The sequence below is a fragment of the Sciurus vulgaris genome, assembly GCF_902686455.1.
Source record: "Sciurus vulgaris genome assembly, chromosome: 12".
In the NCBI taxonomy this organism is placed as follows: domain Eukaryota; kingdom Metazoa; phylum Chordata; class Mammalia; order Rodentia; family Sciuridae; genus Sciurus; species Sciurus vulgaris.
The window spans coordinates 60,011,754-60,034,116 of NC_136473.1; the positions used below are offsets into that span (position 1 = coordinate 60,011,754).

At 33.5% G+C, this 22,363-nt stretch overlaps 1 protein-coding gene across 1 annotated transcript in view; it reads right to left on the minus strand.

The window, feature by feature from the left end:
* DNAH14 (dynein axonemal heavy chain 14) overlaps window positions 1–22,363 on the minus strand; it is a gene marked incomplete at its 3' end in the record, with an annotated part of 400,436 nt that overhangs the window by 288,123 nt on the left and 89,950 nt on the right. The window contains exons 15-20 of the mRNA XM_079107288.1: window positions 15,319–15,455; window positions 14,176–14,520; window positions 8,844–9,185; window positions 8,014–8,383; window positions 4,752–4,942; window positions 1,856–2,101 (exon numbers count right to left, since the gene is read on the minus strand). Coding sequence (XP_078963414.1) covers window positions 1,856–2,101; window positions 4,752–4,942; window positions 8,014–8,383; window positions 8,844–9,185; window positions 14,176–14,520; window positions 15,319–15,455 — 1,631 coding nt within the window. The remainder of the gene's footprint in view (window positions 1–1,855; window positions 2,102–4,751; window positions 4,943–8,013; window positions 8,384–8,843; window positions 9,186–14,175; window positions 14,521–15,318; window positions 15,456–22,363) is intronic.

A 22,363-nucleotide genomic window follows, 5' to 3' on the forward strand; every position in this document is an offset into this window, starting at 1 on the left:
AGTCTAGACACTGCAATCAAAGCTGATTACCACTGACACACAGAAAATTATTTATAGAGGGTCACATAAATATAAACCTAATTAAAATTTTAAAAAATCTTTTAAAATGATTATAACATTTTTCATTCCATAGAGCAGTGAATGAGAGCTCTAGTTCCTCTACATTCACACCAACAACTGGGATGATCACTTTTTAAAAATTTTAGTCATTTCTTCATATGTGTAGTGGTATCTCATTTTTATTTTATTGCCTTTTAAATAAGTAATGAAGTTAACCATCTTTCCATGTTTTGTTTTTGCATCCTTATCTGTTTGATGGGGCATCTCTTCAATCTCTGGCACATTTCCTTATTGGGCTTTTTTGTTTTCTTATTATTACATTTTGAGAGTTCTTTGTATAATCTAGATATAAATCCTTTATCAGATATATACTTTACAAATGTGCTTTCGTTCCTTGAACAATGTCTTTTGAAGAGCAAATTTTAAAAATTTTTGATAAAATCCAGTTTATAAATTTTCCTTCTATGGGCTAGTGCTTTTGGTGTTATATTAAAGAAATCTACCTAAAACAAGACAACAAAATTGTTTCTCTTTTATTTTCTTCTCAAAATGTTTTAGTTTTAGGTTTAGCATTTAGGTCCATGATCTTCCTTTTGAGTTAAATTTTGTGTATGCTGTAAGATATGACTTGCTTTTAATTTTGCATATGATTGTACAGTTGTGCCAGCACCATTTCTTCAAAAGATGATTGTTTTTACTAAGAATTATTTTTGTGCCTCTGTTGAAAATCAGTTGTCCATATTTACATGGATCTATTTCTGTACCCTCTATTCTGTTCTATTTATTTATCTCTCATATCAATACAACCCTCTCTTGATTATTGTAGCTTTACAATACCTCTTGAAACTATGTAGTATTAATCATCCAACTTCTTTTTCAAGTCTTGAAAACTTGCTAAAATGAGTTTTGTTTACTTTTAAAAAAGATTTCATTTAATTTTTTCGCATAGGTAATCATGTCATGTGAATATAAAGAATGTTTTACTTCTTTTCCAATGTGGATAACTTTTACATCTCTTTCTTGCCTTAATATATTGATCAGGACCCTCCAGTAAAATGTCAAATGCTCTTAGGTGAAAAGTGTTCAATCTTCCACCATTTAAATATGGTGTTTTCATAAATGTCCTTCATCTGTAATTTTTTTCTAGTCCTAATTTGTTTAGAGTTTTAAAATAAAAAATGGATGTTGGATATTATGTTTTCTCAGCATGTATTAATAAAATCATATGGCTTTCTTTTTTGGTTTAATATGCTGAATTTCACTTGATTGTTTTTATTTTAAAGCAAATTCTGTGTTAGTCTTAATACATCATCTTTTTTTTATATACTGATGGACTTGTTTTTGAAAAATTGTTTAGAATTTTTGTATCTACATGTACATATGTATGATTAATTATATTAATTTTACTATTGAGTGTCTACTTTATTAGATGATTTTTTTAATAACCTGAAGTATTAAAATGATTTTTTAGGTAGGTTATAAGATGTGTGGCTAGTCAGTGAAGAATTATCAGGATATACTGAAAACTTCTGGTAAAAAGTCATAGTTCGTAGCATATTTTTATATGATCTAAATTTATCTTTTCTATCCCAATTAAACATTCTGACGCTTCCTCATGAACAATTAATATTCCCATAAAATTATTTTTAGTATTCAAACTATCAGTCACTCTTACTTCTATATAAGCATATGAAAGATTTATGTAATTCAAAAGCAAGTACAAAATTGTAGAATGCAAAAATTAAAGTGAGAAACTGTAGAAAATAAAAGATTTTCCCTTTTCCATAAAATTTACCTTAATGGGTTCACAATAGGAAGATCCTTTAATTGTTGCAAGTATGACTTGAGACTCTTCTAACTGAGCAAATATATCATCTACAGATGAAATTATTAGGGTAGAGTGCATCTCTGTGTGATGAAGAACTAAATGTAAAGGAGTAGTGTTCCAAAGATCGATAATCTTGAATAGCATTTTTTCAAGAGCAGCTTCATTAGTTGCTGAGTTTGATATTTCATTTATTTTGCTTTCATACTGAAATATCTAGAATGAACACATTATTATTTAATATACAGTAGAGCAGTAAGATCTAAATGTATGTTTTAAAAGGTACATCAGAAGAATTGAAGAACCAATTCGAGTTTATATCTTAACTTGAAACTTTATGATAAAACCTGAATGACAAAGTCCTTTTCAGTTTTTAATTATTTTATTTCACATTCTTCATTCTTAAAATTTCTAATTTTCATCTTATTATAGTCAATGTAATAATATATACCTTCTGTATATATGCAGATGGCATTCTTTTCTTGAGTTTTCTTTCCCCTGCATTAATAGCAACTGCTCTGTTACTTTGTGATAAGCTTTTGCTCTGTATAATAAATCACGTAGCATATTTATCTTAGAGAATACAACTCTGATAGATCCAGATTTCTATGGCTTCCCTTTCTTTGTCTCTTTGAGGATAAATGTCTCTCAAAATACATCAGTGGAGTATACATAGGCCATCTTCTCATGTGCACAGACTGCCAGTTCCTGGGAAGATCCTGATATAAAATCTGCAGGTTCACTTACCATAACAGAAGTACTCAGATTGCCTCTCATCTCTGGTTCTTAGAATTAATTAGCTGGGTATATTTTTTCTATCTCTTTTGAGGAATAGAAATACCACTATTCCCATGTGTCAACTTCATGGGACTGAAGAATGATTATCAAATCTCTATGTTTTGATGATGCAGCTCAGTGGGGACTAAGGGCAGGTATGACTAGTTTTCATCATTTCTTATGGGCCTGCCCAAGGTAAGGATAATGGAATCAACTGATGGCTTATGGTCTTAGGCAACAGTTTTGGGAAAGAGGTTTACATTTTAACATAGATTATTTAGCCAAAGACAGATAAGAAGCCACAGGACTATCAGAAATAAAGAACTTTGTGATTAACACTCTAAGACTATTAAAACCTAAATCCAGAAATTGATCATGTAAGGTAAAATTTCAGCCAAGTGAACCTAACCCTGTCAAGTTTTTATAGTCAAAGTTTGGGACTGGACTGACAAATAGTTGGTTTTCCTATTAGTAATATCTGGGAGGTTTCAGTTGAATCTTAATGCTTATAATGAACCATCTACCTCTGTCATAAAGCACAAAGCTTTCTAAAGTGGAAATGATCAACCATAAAGAGATAATGTTCATTTATGCAAATCATTGACCTCTTTCTCTTAATTTTATGACATGTTTCACGTGATTGGCTTCTTAGAGCTTGTACAACATCTTGGATAGAATGGTTGTCATATAACTGTATGGTATCATAATATTGACAGCATTAGGACCTGTTCTGGAAAGTTTTTACTACATGACCATTATCTCTGGGTCAACCCCAAGAAATTCTGGTTTTAATAAATGAGGGATGAGTTTCTAAGCCAAAAATCTATGCACCTGCATTATACTGGATAAGTTGTTAAATTTCTACAGGATTACCCAAACCATTCAGGTCACCCATCCCACATAAGTCTCCAGCTGCTCCCCTCTCTATCTAGCCTAACTTTTTTTATTGTTTGCTGCTACTCTGTTTTACAAATTATCACTCTCAATCTAACTTGCCCAGTTATAGTTCCATTAACCCAAGACTTTGAAAGTGAAACTGTCATTGAAATTGTGCTTGATTTTCAGCATGATGGTTTGAGGATTCCCCTGTTGGTATTGACCCTAATGTTCTGAAATTATCTAGATATCTGATGACTAAATTTCTCTTTGGCATATAGATTGTTTAGGAGGCTCTAGTAATACTCCAAGAAAGGATGATGGATTCAGATAGGATGTGGAATAGATGAGCAAGAGAACATTCAATAATTACCTCACAACTTTTAGTGTAAGCAGTTGGAAAAATGGAGTTGCCATTAGGTGACATGGGTAAGACAGAGAAAAAGTAGAATTGGGGAGGTGGAGAATTTTGAGATATCTCTTAGACATGTAAGTGAATTGGAAATTGGATACACAAGTCTGGAGTTCAGGAGAGAGGTTTAGATTAGGACTGAAGACATAAAATAATTTAATTTTAACAAAGTTATCTTTAAAAATTCTTCTTTTTAAATTTCCTAAAATATTCCTCATGTTCTTTGGTATGACAGAATTACATGTGCAATGCTGTTTTTGATCATAGTATATATTGTTTAAACATAAAAGAAGAAGCTTATTGTAACTTAGGAAGGAACATAGAAAACTTTTTATCTGCAAAAAAATAGAAAAAATCATATAACATAATTTTTGTGGCAAATCAAGTTGTTGCTAACTAGATATTTCAGATATAATATCAAATTATTGGTAGTACCATCCTAACACACTCTTGATATATTTTCATTTTACATAAAATGGGATGCATTAGTTTTTATTTTTCTATTCCTATAAAATGTAATCTCTATAAGAAATAAATTGTTAAATAATTGAATTTGTCACATATGAAAACCAGTATTACTATTTTCTAATCACCTAGATAACAACAGCATAAATGAATAGCTTACCCAGTACTTCTGATTATACATAGATCCTATCATCTATTATCTACTAAAATACTTTTATTTTCCCAGACATTTTATATACTCTTATCTTTTCTAATTCCAATTCCTTACAGATTTACTTGCCTACTTACAAGTGGCTGCTCTAGGATTTCGATTTATTGCTTTCCAATTATATGTACCTTGAGGGCTAGAAGATTCTCCACAGTACAGTTTTTATCTAGCGTAATTGACTTTCCAATAATCTCCTGGAGAGCCTCCCAGTGCCTCAGCTTGAGACAGGGGTTTCCCAGTGCTGTGATGATCGGTAGCTGTTGTTTGAAGTCTGTCACTGATTGCTTAAGATGTGTTAACAAATCATTTTTAGGTAAACCTATAAATAATGATAAAGTCAGTAGACTTCAATATGTTCATCATATTTTTTAACCAAATGAATTGAAAAAAAATAAAAATTTCACTTTAAGATTTGCTAATTTAATGTAATACTACTTTATGTGTCTGCATTATAAGATAATGGCTTTATTAACATTACCCTTCCATATGGATCAACTATGGATTAAAATAAAGAAAAATGGTTGTCAAAAATAGTAACTAAAACCTAAGACTATCAGAGCCAAGTTACCTTGGAAATATGATAAGAAGGATGCTTACTACCACAGGGTTTCCCAGATTTTTACTGACAAGATAGATACACAGATGGTACACAAATGCACATTCAGAAGACTGTCATAGGTTTTAGGACTCTGAAAATTTTCTGAGTAAAGAAGAACACTGAGGGAAAAAAAATTCACCATTGCTATTATTTCACAAAGAAAATATTTTAACACCGAAATGTAGGTGATGACTTTTTCATGTCATCATTGGTCTGTCCTCTGGCAATGATAAACAACTGAGGTACAAGACTCAAAGTCTAAGCAACTGAAGGTTCAATTCTTATAACCTTTTTACTCAACATATAAAAGCAATGGGGAGGCAATAGAGAAACAGTGAAAACTGTGGACCCTGGAGAACTAAAATCATCTTAATAAACCAATCATCTTAAGAAACAAATTTGTACAGATGGAGCATCTATAAATGTACTCATTTATAAACCTGAATAGTAAAATGGTTTACAAGGCCTGTTTAAATAGGAGGTCAAGAATTTTATATTCATCAACTATTTGTATTTCTTCTTCTGAGAAGTGTCTGTTCTGTTCATGTTCTGTTCATGTTCTAGCAATTAGAGAAATGCAAATTAATATTCCACCTACACCTCAGATAGAGCATTAATCTCCAGAATATATAAAGAACTCAAAAAACTTAACACCAAAAAACCCCACAAATAATCCGATAAATAAATGGGTGAAGGAATTGAACAGACACTTCACAGAAGAATTATGAATGGTCTCAAATACATGAAAAAATGTTCAACCTCTCTAGCATTTAGAGAAATGCAAATGAAAACCACACTGAAATTCCATCTCACTCCAGTCAGAATGGTAATTATCAAGAACACAAGCAATAATAAGTGTTGGTGAGGATGTTGGGGAAAAGGTACACTCATACATTGCTAATAGGACTGCATATTGGTACAATCACTCTGGAAAGCAGTATGGAGATTCCTCAGAAAACTTGGAATGGAACCACCATTTGACCCAGTTATCCCTCTCCTTGGTTAATACCCAAAGGACTTAAAATCAGCATACTACAATGACACAGCCACATCAATGTTCATAGTAGCTCAATTCACAATAGCCAAGTTATGGAACCAGTCTTAGATAACCTTTGATAGATAAATGGATAAAGAAAATGTGGCATATATACACAATGGAATATTACTCAACTATAAAGAAGAATGACTTTATGGCATTTCATCAATTGAAGGGCATTTCGGTTGGTTCCACAATATATCTATTGTGAATGGATGAAACTGCAGACTCTCATGCTAAGTGAAATAAACCAATCCCCCAAAAACAAAGGTTGAATGTTTTTTGCTGATATGTGGAAGCCAAACCACAATAAAAGGTGAGGGAGAAGAGAAGTTCAGTAGATTAGACAAAATGGAATGAAGGGAAGGGAGGGGAGGTAGGAATAGAAAAGGCAATAGACCAGGTGTGATTGCACACACCTGTAATCCCAGTGACTTGGGAGGTTGAGGCAGAAGATTGTGAGTGCAAAGCCAGCCTCAGCAACTTAGTAAGGTCTTAAGCAACTCAGCAAGACCAGGTCTTTAATTAAAATATAAAAAAGGGCTGGGGATATTGCTCAGTGGTTAAGGCCCCACATATGAAAATACCTATATGAATTCCACCATCATGTACACCCATAAGGATGGAGTTCTAATTAGAATAAGATATATTCCATGCTTGTATAATTATATCATAATGAACTCTACTGTCATGTATGAAAAAAAGAAGAGGTGGGGAGACAGAGAATGAACTTCAGATCTTTGCCAGTCTGAACTATGGCAAACAGTAATATTTTACTTGGAAACTATGGATATAGAAATGTATTGTCTACTTGTTAGTTCATATATTGTTGCTGGAACATCATGTACAGAGCAAAACATTGATAATGCACAAGATGAGTACTACATTAAAGCAGTGAGAGACTTATTTGCAGCTAGTTTTTCTTTTTCGTAAAAATTCCGTGATAGTTTTATTTCTTCTATAGGAGTCTAACAAAAACAAAAACAATCTTTTGACCAGGTGAAACAAAACTTTTCTCCTGGAAATATGATACATAAAACATATACCTGGAAATATATGATCTTATAGAATGCTCTTAGGAATAGTCTCTCTCCATTGGCCAGATTTAAAATTTGATAATAAGCATCAAGGAACTCTTGGAATTTCTTTTTAGCTGTTTCCTACATTGCCCAAAGGATACTAGAGGCACAGTAAAAGCATACTATAGAATTTGGGTAAAGATTCTGAAGGTGGGCCCTTATCATTAATATATCTCTAAACAATACTCTAGGAAGAGTTAGAATCTGAGTGAAGTGTCTGGAGTTCTAACCACAGAATTGACTTTTATTTTATTCTATTTTATTTAAAAATTTTTAATGTTCTTATTAGTGCATTATAATTATATATAATGGGATTCACTGTTGCAAATTCATATATGCACACAATATAAAATTACAATTTGTCCCCAATACTGTTCCCCAGGATTTTTGCCTTCTTTATCTTCCTTCTTCACCTGGTTTCTTTCCTCTATTCTACTGGTTCCCTTGATTTTCATGTGGTATCAGCTTTTAAAGGAGACAAAATTTGTTATTACTTCTTCTCACTATTATTATTGGCAAAGCTTTAATCTTTCTTGCTTCAGCAAACAATTCCTATCTAAACTACTAAAATGTTCCTCCAGCCATAATGGTCAACCAAGGACAATGATTACACTGCCCAGAGACAATATTTTATGTAATCCTAGGTGGGTGGGAAAATTTGAGAAACACATTTTTACCTTTTTCTAGTACAATGATTATATGCAGCAATTTTGTAACATTTCTCTGTACTAATTCTACATCAATACTTTGAAGAGAACACTTCCTCCATTCCCAAAAGTGTGTTCCCCATTCCTCTTGTGCTTCCCATAATATTTTCCTCAAAGATAAGTCACATTCAATGCCAGAGATCTCTGAGAGCACAATATTTGTAATTTCTTCCATATTAAGAGAATGCATATGAGATTGGTGATCGCTGAAATGATCCTGATAGTTTGAGTAGGTTTTAATTTTGTTAACCAAACTTGCAGCTTCCTCTGAGAAAGTCCGAATCATTTCCATTGCTGTTGGCACTCGAGTACCAGCACACAACAGAACAGGAGTTCCTAACTAAAAAAAAAAAAAAAAAATAGTCATTCTAAGAGACCAAAACATTCAGAACGTTTTGCTGACAATTACATTAGCATATAATCCAAGGTCTAACATGAATGTGAGTGAAGTTGGAACTATCATTACATTAGGCACAGACAACAAGGTTTCAGGGGCTTTTGGCCCTTTAATGCTAAGGGTTCTTTTGAGAGTCTTGAAACCTGTGATGTATTAGCAGTTCTGCTGTTGATGATTACCTCCATTAATTCATAGATGAAGAAAATGCTAAATTCCAGTTAGAGGTTACTAAAAAGAGACATAATTTTATTTCCCATTGAAGTTTACAAATAACTAAAATTCTGTGAATCACAGGTTAAGCATAGTTGGATTAAATTATTCAGTTATTATGCCAAACATCTATATGTATAGCAATGTAAGATCAAGTTTTTGGTGAGAAAAAATAAAAAACTCAAAAACTTACTTTTACTTTTAAATTACTAACATCCACTCGTAGACCAGCAATATTTGCTTCCAATTTTTCCCTGAATTTTGTTATGGCTGCATCCCTATTCGTTTCATTTAACTTCACAGTGGTTTTTAGTCGACGAAACTTGACAAAAAGAATTTTATATATGGCAATTTGCTCTTCTGAAATATCTATATGATAATACCTCACAATAGAATGTAGCTGATTAATTGCTGTGTACTCATCTTCTAATTGAAATATTTTGGGTGAAATTTCATCCAAAAAAGTAAAGTGTTCCATAAATTCTTCTACTTCATTGGGCTCAGAGTCCAGCTGTCGCAGTGCTGATTCTATGACCTGAAGTCATCAACATGTTAATTATAATTATGCAATGATTTTTCACAATTTTTGAAGGCTAAATGCTTTTTAAAATTTCTCTGACTTCTATATATGTAATTTCAGAAAACAGTGAAGATATCTTCTGGACATAATTCCAAGTGTTATTTAAATACTAGGGTATTAACATATTAAGTACTTCTATTGTTAAAAGAAGGCATTTGAATATATCTCACATGTAAAATAAATGCTACTCAGAAGTACTATTGTGGATAACTGTTTTCAAGAAATAAAATAATATAAATAGTAAGGGTATGAGTGAAATATGAATAGTGCATAATCATTCCTACCACTTTTTGAGCATTTATGTTCTAGGTTCTTTAGGTACATGATTGATTCAGTTAGTGTGTTTGCTAATTAGTATTATTTTCTCTAGTTTCCATTGGAAAGAGTCTCAGAGAGAATAATTAGCCTAAGGTCAGAAATATGGCCAAGTTAAGAAGTATGATTCAAACCCAAATCTGACTCCTGATTGTATTACTTTCCATCATATTTATATTCATTATATGTATCAGACCTACACTTTTTTCAGAAATATTTTGTTTCATGTAACTTTTGAAGTAATTACATTTCTGTACTCCAATTATTATTTTTAAAAAAATATTTTTCTTTGTTTCAAGTACTTAGTGAATAGCCATGTATAGCTTTGTATAATTTTGGAATCAGTCAGTTCAATTTTCAGTCTTCACAGACTTGTATTGCTTTTATGTATCTCTAATTTTTCACTTTATTCTATTTCATTATAAAAACTGCATGCAAAAATTGCAATATAAAAAGTTCATAAATTATAGTCATCTATTATTTTATCACTCAATGATAACCACTGTTAATACTCACTGCAGTTTTGCTATGTGTCTATCTCTTTTATCCCAGAGTTTATATAAATAGGCTTTACATTTAGAGAGATGTGCCTGATTCTCAGCCTCAGTATTTACTAACATTGTGAATCTAAGCAAATAGATTAATAATGGGCTCTTTATAGTGCCTGATACATGGAAAGTACATCAACAATGATGGGTAAAAGAAAATCGTGGACAAATTTCACTTATAAACATAAATGCAAAAATCTTACAAAATAACATTTATTTGTATGCACATTCTTGTAAGCAAAATCTTCAATTTGGATGTGAAACTAACCTTAGAAAGTCAATTAATATAATTCCTCACATTAAAAGATTAAAAGCTGAGAGTGGTGGTGCATCTCTATAATCCTAGTGATTTGGGAGGCTGAGGCAGGAGAACTGCAAGTTTGAGGCCACCCTTAGCAACTTAGAGAGATGCTATCTCAAAATTAAAATAAATACATAAATTTTAAGAAACTAAAGATTAAAGGAAAACAACTGCAAAATTATCTCATAGATGTAGTTAATAAATATCTGGTAAAATTTACTTATTGATTAAAAACTCTTATCAAATGAAGAATAGAAGGATTAAAGGGAAGATACCAAAAACCTCCAAAAATATACCTGACAGCATGCAGAAGCCAGAGAGAGGATGAATAAACAAAACTTTCAGATCAAGTTTGGGAGAAAAACAAAAAACAAAAAAACTCAGAAGCAAATTTCTTGGAACCCAAATCATGCCTCTTCTAAATATAGAAATTTGGTTCATAGTGTCCCTATGTGCCAGAAATTATTTATGAGAATTGCCAATAATAATAGGGAGAAAGATGCAGAAAAGGACTCTCTAGTGATCATACACTTGAAGAAACAGCAGTCTGAACAACTATCTATATGTGAAAATATCTTCACAAGTGCTAAGTATGAAGTCACAATACCTAGGCATAGACAATTAAAGAGGATAGAGAGCTTAGTTCTATGTTATCTGCATATCCTATCCCCAACCCCACGCAGAGCAGCCAAGAGAGAGCCACTGTCCACTTAAAGAAAATGGGGGGAAATGAACTCTGTACTTTGCCTTGGATTCTAATACTGAGCCCATCATAGTAAAACCCAACACCAGGCAGGTCCCCTGTGTTAGTCTGCTTCATGTCACTGTGACTAAAATACATGACCTGAACAACTTAGAAGAGGAAAAGTTTATTTGGGTTTCAGAGGTCTTTGTCTATGATCAGCCAGACACATTGCTTGGGGTCTCACCTAAGGCAGAATATCATGGTAGAAGAGCATTGTGGAGGTAAGCGCCTCACCTCACGGCAGACAGGAAGCCTAGAGTGAACAAGGCACCAGGACAAAACATAACCCCAAAGACATGCCTTCAGTGACCTCATTCCTTCAGGTCACACCCCACCTCTCTACAGTTACCACTCAGTTAGTCCATTCAAATTATTAATCTATCCAATGAATTAATCCACTGAATAGGTTATAGCTGTCATTATATTCTAATCATTTCACATCCTGCATTAACACAGGAGCTTCAGGTGGGGGCACTTCATATCCAAACCATAACACCCCCAGAGTCCTTAACTACCCAGGAACTGAACCTCTAGATCCACCTTGATGCCAGGCCAGACCTCACAGCCCCAGACTTCAGGCATGTGGAGCCAGACTTGGTCTCTGGTCTCCACCAGACTGGTTTGACTTCAGCACCCTGGGCCCTACACAGTCCTCAGCATCAGGCCTATACCAAGAGTCCCAGGTTTGCCTTGGTGTCAAAACAGTCCCAAATGGTCACAGGTTTTAAGTCAACCCTTGCAGATGCAAGTTCCAGGCCCACTCTGGGAGACCAAATCAACAAATTCCCTCAAGTGGATCCTGGCTCTAGGTTCACTTGCCGACTCAGGCACCAGTTAAGCCAGCCCCAGAGTATGGCAGCAGCAAGTTTACCCATGGCCTATGCCAGAAAGCCTGGCCAGAATCTCTGAACTAGCTGACTGGTAAAGAATTTTTCCAGACAGTCAGTTTGCAAAGTCATGGTTTCAAATGTGCAGATACCAATCCATGGCCACAGGGATTAAAAACAAACAGAAACATGACATGACCAAAAGGACAAAATAAAACATCTTTGACCTTAAAGAAATAGAGATGAATGAACTGCCTGATGAAAAATTAAAGATACATGTTTTAAGAAAACTCAGTGAACTAAAAAAAAAAAAAAAAAAAAAAAACAGAAAAACCTCTTAATGAAATTCAAATGCAACAAAACACCCAAAATAAAAACAACAGTTGATCAGAACGAGAAATCTGAAAAAAAGTTTGAAAAGAATTGCTACAGTCAAAAAATACAATAAAAATGAAAAATACAATAACATGAACAGAACTAATAAAACAGAAGAACCATGAACTCAAAGACAAGTTATTTGAAAATAGTCAAAAGAAAAAGAGATTAAGTAATAAAAATGAATGAAGAAATACTGCAGGATTTATGGGGTATCAAAATAGTACTATGTGAGCCATAGAGGTACAAGAAAGAGAAGAGAAAAATAGAAAGGAAAAACTGACAACCAAGAATAGTGAACCCAGCAAAGCTGTCCTTCAGAAATGAAGGAAAGATAAGGGAATTAATCACCATCAGACCTGTCTTACAAGACAGGGATTCTTGTAAGGGGATTCATCAAAAAGGGGTGGGGGCACACAAAGGAACCAAAGAATACCTGTAGAGAAAATCAGTTAACCCTAAAGGAAGACAGTAAGAGAGGAAGAAAAGAACAAATGATCTACAGAACATCCTGAAAGCAATTAATAAAATGATAGTACTTAGCCCTTATGTATCCAAACAACTAAGTTGAGCTTTATGACATAAAGCCCAAGTGTGGAGTGCTTCTGGGAAACATCCTTAAAAGTAGAATTGGGAGATTCTTTGCTGCCTTCTTCCCTGGAATGAGGATATGAGGGTCAGGCAGACAACAGCTGTCTTAGAGATATGCATGTGTTTTACACTTGGGCAAAGGCAGAGAGATGAGCCAGAAGCAACCAATGCTCCTAATGACTTCCTGCAGCCGTTGTACGATATATCCCTAGGGTGTTTCTCTTTGTACTAACTCTTCCTAAGAGAGAAATTGGTTTCTACCTGTGTAAGTCACTGTCATCTTTTGTTTTCTGTCATATACAACTGAATCTAAGTTAAATGAATGTATCCCTGCAATGTTCTTCCCTTTCCTCCCAATGTCTTTACATCACTCTTACTTCTCCTTTGGATGTTAAGATTTTTTTCTAGAAAGTCACCCATGACCCCAACTAGGCTATGTTAGATACTTCTGTCAGTATTTTCTCTAGATTAGACTTTATGAGTGCTGGAATGAATCTATCCTTCTCATATTATACAATGTCTAGCATATAATAATGGTTTAAGAAATATTTGTGGGCTGATTGAATAAATAAAAAATAGTAGCTATTATAATAAATTCATATCTTTAAGCAGGTCTGAGGCACAATTTGAGAATGCTTGTGTAAACAATGGCTGTTATATCCAAATCCAGATTTATCCTAGAAACTTACATGGGTGATAGGTAGGAATAACAAATGATGGAGAAGCATATTTTAGGTGCTCCCAAGTTTTTATACTTTCTAAGCTCCAGAGGCTCCAAACAACTCTGTGGTTTCAGAGGAGTCCTGCCCTCCCAGAGGATCCCCCCTCAAAAAAACCAAAACCAAAACCAACCAAACAAACAAACAAACAAACAAAAAACAGTCCTAATACACATTGAAATGTGGTACGTGCATTTTATTCAAAGATACTCCATAATTGATAGAACTTACATTCTGGTGAAGGACAAATATATAACTTAATGGCAGGTGGTAAAGCATGCTATAAAAACAAAACAGGGGGAAAGGAGGTGGAAAGTGATATGTGATGCAATTTTAGATGTGGTGATCAGAGAAAGTGTTTGAGGGAGCAATATTTAATCAAACATTTAAACAAATATAATACTAGTACTTTAGAATTTTCTGAGGATAATACTTAGCATGTTTATTTTCTGAGTGTACATTTTAAAATTACAATCTACCAATTCAAAATATTCTTATACTAGAGGAATTTTCAAAATACTTACTTCCAATAGTTTTGTACTTTTTTTCTCAATTACAGATCGCAAAAGGTCATGGGTCATCTGCAGGATGTTTTCAATGTATGGTAAGCATTCTGATTGATAATCAAAACTTATAACATTGAAAATACCAATTCGCTTCTCAATGGTCATAGTCAACACATATCTAAAGAAGTTTTGGAAATTATGTAGAATAGATTTAAACTGTGCTGAAGTTAATTCTTCCAAAGTTGATATTTTCATACTCATGATTTTGGCCTTCTCAACCATGGTACAATATTTTAGAAACTTGTGGCTGTAAACATTAACTAGGCCCATTGAATCACCAATTATAGTCAGGAGACTCACAATCTATAAATAAAAATATTAAAAAGTCTGAATTTTTATTGTAAGAGTGAAAAAAGTATGACCTGAGAAGCTAATAGTTCTTATTAATATAAAATAATAAACTTAGGTGGGTTCATTTTGTTCAGAACCTCTATTAAATATAAAAATATGATGGAAACATAAGACTTTAAGAAATTTAGATGACTAATATTTGACTTTTATGGAAAGGTTTATTCAGCTATTTAACTTTATAATTAATATGCTACTTTGAGCCATTACTGGAAAGATCATTTATTTTCTTATCATCCTGTTTTAGAGTATATGCTCTATACATAGTCCCAGAGAAGCCAAGTCCTATAATACCATGTGACCTCATCCAACTTCCAAGACATAGTTAATTTGAATATTATGATCCAAACTGAGTCAATTAGATTCTTATGAATTTGGAGAAAAATATCCAGTTAGATAGTAACAAAGAGTTGGATAATGGTGTGTCAATATTTGGCAAGATGATCTTATGTAGGAGCCACAGAAGAGAACGCTCACTGTGGGGAGCATGAATGAGAGATTAAAGGAAAGACAAATGAGGAGATAAGATGGGAATGATTCTCCAAGTGCCATAAATGGTGATACTCTTAATTTTCAATAAATCCCTTTCATCTAAGGATTTCAGTGGGTTTCTACTCCTTAAACCAAACATTCCCTGAGGTTAACTGTTCTTTTTTTAAAAAAAATTCATTATAGTTATATGTAATATTAGGATTCATTTTGATATAATGCAAACATGGAATAAAATTTATTCCAATTCAGTCCCCAACTTACTTTATTTTGATAGGCAGTATCCATTTCAAAAAGTAGCTGACAATCTGGCCATTTAGTATTTTTGGATAAATTCATAATTGAAATCCAATTGATAAAGATAGACAGGCGGGGATCTTGGTAAAGAGGAGTAATTTTGGCTAAAACATACAATTTGAAAGTTAATATTTTCAGAAGTCCCACTGAAAGAAGCACTTTGAAGTTATTCATGATATCTAGAACTGTTAAAAACTGATATTGATTTATTATGAAGGTTAGACAGTACACCGATCTATACCAATAGAATTTAAGGATAGGTGTAAAGTTTTAGATTTAACATTATAGAAGCAGAAGAATCATTCACAGATAACTGGGTAGTGGTAAAGGAGGGCATAAATAGTTTCTATTAAAATAGTAACAAAATTGTTCAGTTAACAAGTATTTGAAATATGTCTGTTCTGTGGAGAATATTATATGATTAAGAGTACACAAAGACTAGAAGACACAGCCTCTATCATCAAGAAGTTCAAAATCTAGCTGAGCTACTAGATTTCCATAGGCAAAACAAAAACAAAAACTAAAAACCTTGACCTGTACTTTGTATCTTACACAAAATATTAACTCAAGATGGATCCTACACTCAAATATAAATCACAAACCTATAAACCTTTGAGAAAATTAGTGTGGCATTGAGTTAGGCAAGAGTTTTTAGAAACAAAAGCATAATCCATAAAATAAAAAAATGATGAGCTAGCTATGCATTATCAAAATATAAGTTTAGTTTTATGAAAGAGAATGAGATGATGAGGCAGTGACTGGGAGAAAATGTTTGCAACTCATAGGTCTGAGAAAGCACTTGACCTAGATTACATGCAAAGAACTCTCACAACTCAATAATGAGACTATTACCACAATTTTGAAAAAATAGGCCAAAACCTAAGGAGAATTTGATGAAAGAAAATATACAGATGGTAAATTAGGGTAAGAAAAGATGAATAATAATAAACAAGTGAGGTGAAAACTACTGCCATATCACTACACACTTATAAGAATGGCCAAAATTTTAAAAAAATCTGACAACATTAAGTGCTGACAAGGATAAGAAGAAACTCAAATATTTAGTAGAAATTTAAAATAATGTTACTACTTTTCAAAATCGTTCAGCAATTCTCATAAAAATTAAACACACACTTAATATATGACCCAGCAATTCTACCCCCCAAAAAAGAAAAACTTATGTTCATCAAAAGACCTATATGTGAATGTGTATGGCTTATTTATAACTGCCCAAAACTACTAATAACCTAGATGTGAATGGATAAGTAATCTGTGGTAGATCCAGATAATAGAATATAACTTGGCAATAAAAAGAGAGTGTGAATTCATATAAACAATGTGGATTACAGATGCATTTTTCTCAATGAAAGAAGCTACACCCCAAAGGCTACATATCCATTTATATAACATTCTGGAATAAATAATAGGAACAGAAAACAGATTAGTGGTTGCCAGAAATAAGGGGCAAGGGAGGGAAAGTGACTATGCAAGGGAATTTGCAAATAACAGAATTGTTTTGTTTAGAACTATGATGGTGAATATGCAACTGTACATTTGTCAAAGTCCATAAAACTAGGTTTTATGGTATGCAAATTTTAAAAAATCAGTCAGGATGTTTAGAGAGCTTGAGATGGAATATAGACTGTGACAAATTAATTTAACTATATTAAAAATGAACTACATAATTCACTGAAGAGGGTGGGAAAGGAGTTGACCTAACTCTGGAAAGTAGTTTCTAGACTAAAAACTATAGAGTTAGATAAGAAAAGAAGATGAACTGTATGCAAACACTGTACTTTAGCTGACATATTTGTTTTTCCCAGAAGTTAGAGTACTAAATCTGAAATCACTTTACAGGTATAACAAATAAATAACTATAATGTTGATTATTTGAGTCAGATTTTTCACAGCCAGAGGGAAGACATTACATATAGGGGAAGGGAGAAGGCTAGAATAAGATGTTGTATTGATGTCATATATATCAATATGAACTTATATTAGGGTTTTTTTTTTGTGTGTGTGTGTGTATGTTGTATTGATGTCATATATATCAATATGAACTTATATTAGGGTTTTGTGTGTGTGTGTGTGTATGAGAGAGAGAGAGAGAGAGAGAGAGAGAGAGAGAGAGAGAGAGAGAGAGAGAGAGAGAGAGAGATGGAGAGAGTGTTAATGTAGCATACAGACATATATATTCTAGATCTTTTCACTAATGGGCCTGGAAGTAGTGACATTTCTGTAGCAATGAGCACATCTAGCATCTATAGCTAATTTCTTAAATTTCATTCTCTAATAAAAAGATGCAACGTTTCTTGGGGAAATGGTTGATTCCATGGTTGGGGCAGTAAAAATACAAGATGAGCTTGGTATTAATCGGTTTTACATTACCAAAATGAAATACCTGAGATAGGCTACTTATAAAGAAAAGGAGATTTATTTAGCTCACAGGTTTGGAGCTAACGGCCTGGTGCCACATGAGGGCTGCATCACATCATAGTAGATGGCAATTGCAGGAACACATGTCAGAGCAGACAGTCACATTGTGAATCAGGAGCAGAGGAGGGACAAAGTTTGTTCTTGGTATAATAACCCAATCATGAGAACTCAAAGAAGCACACAAAAATTAGCAAGAGGGCTGAGAATGACTTCATTCCCCCAATAACTTTCAGCCTTCCCACTAGAACCCATCTTGTAAGAGTTCCACCAACTCCCAGTAGCATCTTACAGGAAATTCAAACCATGTCCAAAGCATAGCAAGCCTAAAGTATTTTGCAGTGACAGAAACTATGTAAGCCGTCACCAAAAGCAGGTGGAGGTATGTTGAAAGGGCACAGGAACCAATTGGAAAAAACTGTTCATCCAAAACAAAGGTGGAATTATTTGAGCAACAAAATAAGTAACAGTAATATTATATCATAGTTCAAAGACTAAAATAAATATCCTTGGACTAGGAAATTTCTCAGGGAAAATGGTACAAAAGTGGGGACTACTAACAAATATTAAAAACATAATAATTTAAAAAGTATAATATGGTATGTAAGTTAAAGATAGATCAACTAAGATAAGAAAGAAGACCAGAAATAATTTTAAAAAATACTAGAATACAATAATGATAAATGTGGCATTTCAAATCAATAGGGATGATGAATGAATTATTCAATAAATGAGTGTGATTGATAGGTCTTTAGTCATCTAGGGAAAAATTAAAAGTGAGGTCCTACTTCACACCATATGACAAATTTCAGAGCTATCAAATATTCATTCACTCATTTTTTTTGTAGTGCTGGTTTAGTCCTCAAATATAAAAGTATAAAAATGAAATCATAAAAGAATTAGAAAACAAGTGTGAGAATGTTTTTATGATATGATGATTGGAAAGATGTCTCTAACTATAATACTATATAATGAAGTCTTTTTAAAAGGCTCTTAAAATGTTATTCTTTAAAAATTACTTTCTGCATGGGAAAATATCACCATAAAATTAAGGCAAACAAATTTTTGGAAACATTTTTAGAAAGATTTTAAAAAATACTCCTATAAGTCAATAAAAAGTTTTTTGTTTTTTTTTTTTTTGTGGTACTGGGGATCGACCTCAGGACCTTGTGCTTGCGAGGCAAGCACTCTACCAGCTGAGCTATCTCCCCAGCCCCAATAAAAAGATTTCTGACCCAAGGATTTCACTCCTATGGAATTATTCCAAAAGAAGATTCAACAGAAACCATAAATCATGTGCCAGAAGATGTTAATGGCATCATTATCTATAGTAAATGGATATTGTAAACAAATAGCATGTTCAATATTGTATTCATGTTTAAGTATACTATGGTAAATTAGTGTCACTGAATATCTTAAAACCATGTCTACGATTAGGAGAACATATACATATGGAATTGGAAAATGTCTATGATATAATGCTAAGTAATAACATTTTAAGTATAAATTTGACTAATACATAAATACATATGTTTAAGTACAGAAGGAAAACAGTTGTTATAAAAGGGTAGTTGAAATGATGGGGTATTTAAATGTTTGGTTACTTCCAAGGTAAATATACACACACAGAGAAACACACATGAGAGGGGAATTTCAAGATGGTAGAATAGAGTACATTGCTTTCCTGGCTGCTCCAACATGTGAAACCAAGAAAGCAGACAGGAAGCTTCTCCACACGGTGGGTGAGCAAAGAAAAAAGGGGGAACTTTACTGGAATTTAAAACTGGACATTCAAAGCAGATTGAGGACACAGGAGTTTGGATAAGATAAAATAAGGAAAAAATCCCCAGTGGCACAGCCACTGCTGCAGCCAGGCTGAAAATATCATTCAAAGCGTCCCCTCTATGAGCATAGTGGAGGGATAAGAGAATTAAAGGAACCTGAATTTGTGGAAGACCTGAGATATGTCTCGGTACAGAGCACTTAGAGATCAAGGACATTGCCCTGCTACCTTAAAGATGCACTGCACAATATCCATGTTTGAGGAAAGAAGCCGCCATCTCTCTGGACAGCATGATGAGGACAAAGGAAGGAAACATTTTGCAGCCAGGGCTCAATGGCCAGCAGCTAAGGGAGCCCATACCTGGTAAAAATTTGGCCTGAAATACAGGCCCAGTAAACACACACTGCACAACATAGAGTGTGCTAAGTGACCATGAGAAAATCAAATGTGGAGAGATGTTTACATAGGGGACAACTGGTTGTGGAAACCCACCTAGCTCTAACCCCCACACCCAATTCAACTGCTTGCAGGACCTCCTGGGAGAGATGCATCTGGCCAGGATATCAGAAGGGCAGGGGTGAGAGATTATTTGGAGACTGAACCTGAGACAAGGAAACATGGGGTCTGAAGGTGATGCAGGGAATTAAAAATTCCCTACCACATGAGTAGAACCCAAGAAAGTTCCCTGGGATGCAGGCTTCCAGAGTGGACCAGCAAATACTGGGCACTGGAGATACACTGATTTAAAATCTCTAGACCAACTGGCATTTGGGGAAGTGCCTGGAGCCACCTAGGCCTAAACCCTGTCTCCAGGAATTATACCTACAGGATTACCTCTCTTACTCCAGCAGTCCAAAGGGTGGAGGAGCATCATGCTCTGGTTGACCCCACCTAAAACTTTTGAGAAGAGAAGCTGAAATCTTTTGAACTAAAATGGAAAGAATTCTTTAACTTTTCATCTGAATTTTTTTTTATTTTATTCTTTTTCTCTGTTTAATTGTGACCTTAATGGTACATGGACACTTATACATATTCATATGTATTTTTTAAAATTTCTAGCATTTTTGAAGCCAATTATTTTTAATGGATTAGTTTTTTGTGAACTAGGATGTTTGATATTTTAGTTCAGTATCTTTTATTTTTTAAATTTTTTAATTTTTACTTTATATATACATTTTTTCTCTGACTTGTTTCCCTTGATTCTCTCTTTTCTTCTGCTAACACTCAATCTCCATTGTTCTCACTCACACTTCCTTTAATTTTTTACTTCTTTTTCTCTCCTCTTCCTTTGTAATCATCACATACAATATCACTTCTGTTCTCTCCCTGCCTACTATTTGAAATTATAAACCCTTTTGCAAAACTGCTGTTTTTTTGTAGGCAATAACTGACCCTATCAATTCTGTTTATTGTGATAATTAACATTGTAGATGTCATAGTAGAAATTATTTGGTTTAATGCTGTATATTGTTTGCACTGATTATTGTCATTATTCGTGTCCCCCTAAACAGTGAGGTACTGGAATCCTTCCGTCCACAGGACAGAAATTCTACTGCCTCAGATCCATATTGTTAAATGGGTAGACATACAAATAACATGAAAAAGCGAGGGAGTAATTCACCTCAAACAAATCAAGATACTCCAGTAACAGAATCCATCAACACCACAGTGGAAGAAACATCAGAGAAGGAGTTTAGAATGTACATAATTAAACTGATCTGCAGAGTAAAAGACGGAATAAGGAATGAAATCAGAGAGAAAATAGAGGAAATGAAAGATCACTTCAATAAATAGGCAGAGATTCTGAAAAAAAAATGACAAGCAGAAATCCTCAAAATAAAGGAAATAATAAGCCAAATTAAAAATTCAGTGGAAAGTATCACTAACAGATTACACTACTTGGAAGACAGACCTCAGACAATGATGACAAAATATATACTCTTGAAAATAAAGTTGACTATACAGAGAAGATGGTAAGAAACTATGAACAGAACTTCCCAAAAATATGGGACAACATGAAAAAAACAAATTTAAGATTTATCAGAATAGACGAAGGTATGGAGATACAAACCAAAGGAATGCACAATCTTTTCAATGACATAATATCAGAAAACTTCCCAATTATAAACAATGAAATGGAAAATCAAGTACAAGAGGATTATAGGACCCCAAATGTACAAAATTACAGCAGACCCAAACCAAGGCACATTATAATAAGAATGACTAACATACAAAATAAGGATAGAATTTTAAAGGCTGTGAGAGAAAAAAAATCACATTGCATATAGGGGGAAACCAATTCAGATCAGGGCTGATTTCTCGACCCAGACCCTCAATTGGAGGACGTCCTGGAATAACATATATCAAGCTCTGAAAGAAAATGGATGCCAACCAAGAATTTTATATCCAGCAAAAGTAAGCTTCAGATTTGAAGATGAAATAAAAACAAAATAATAAATGAAATAATAAACAAAAGTTAAAAGAATTCCCAATTAGAAAGCCTACACTTTCAGAACATTCTCAGCAAAATATTCCATGAGGAGGAAATGAAAAATAACAGACAATGAAAACCAGCAAAGGGAGGAACTACACTAAAGGAAAGGTCAATCAAAGGAGAAACTAGGTCAAGTTAAAAACCAAAATAAACCAAGATGATTGGGAATACAAATCATATCTCAATAATAACCCTGAATGTAATGGTCTAAACTCATCAATCAAAAGATGTAAGACTGGCAGATCAGATTAAAAAAGAAAAGAACTAACAATATGCTGTCTTCAAGAGACTCACCTCCTAGG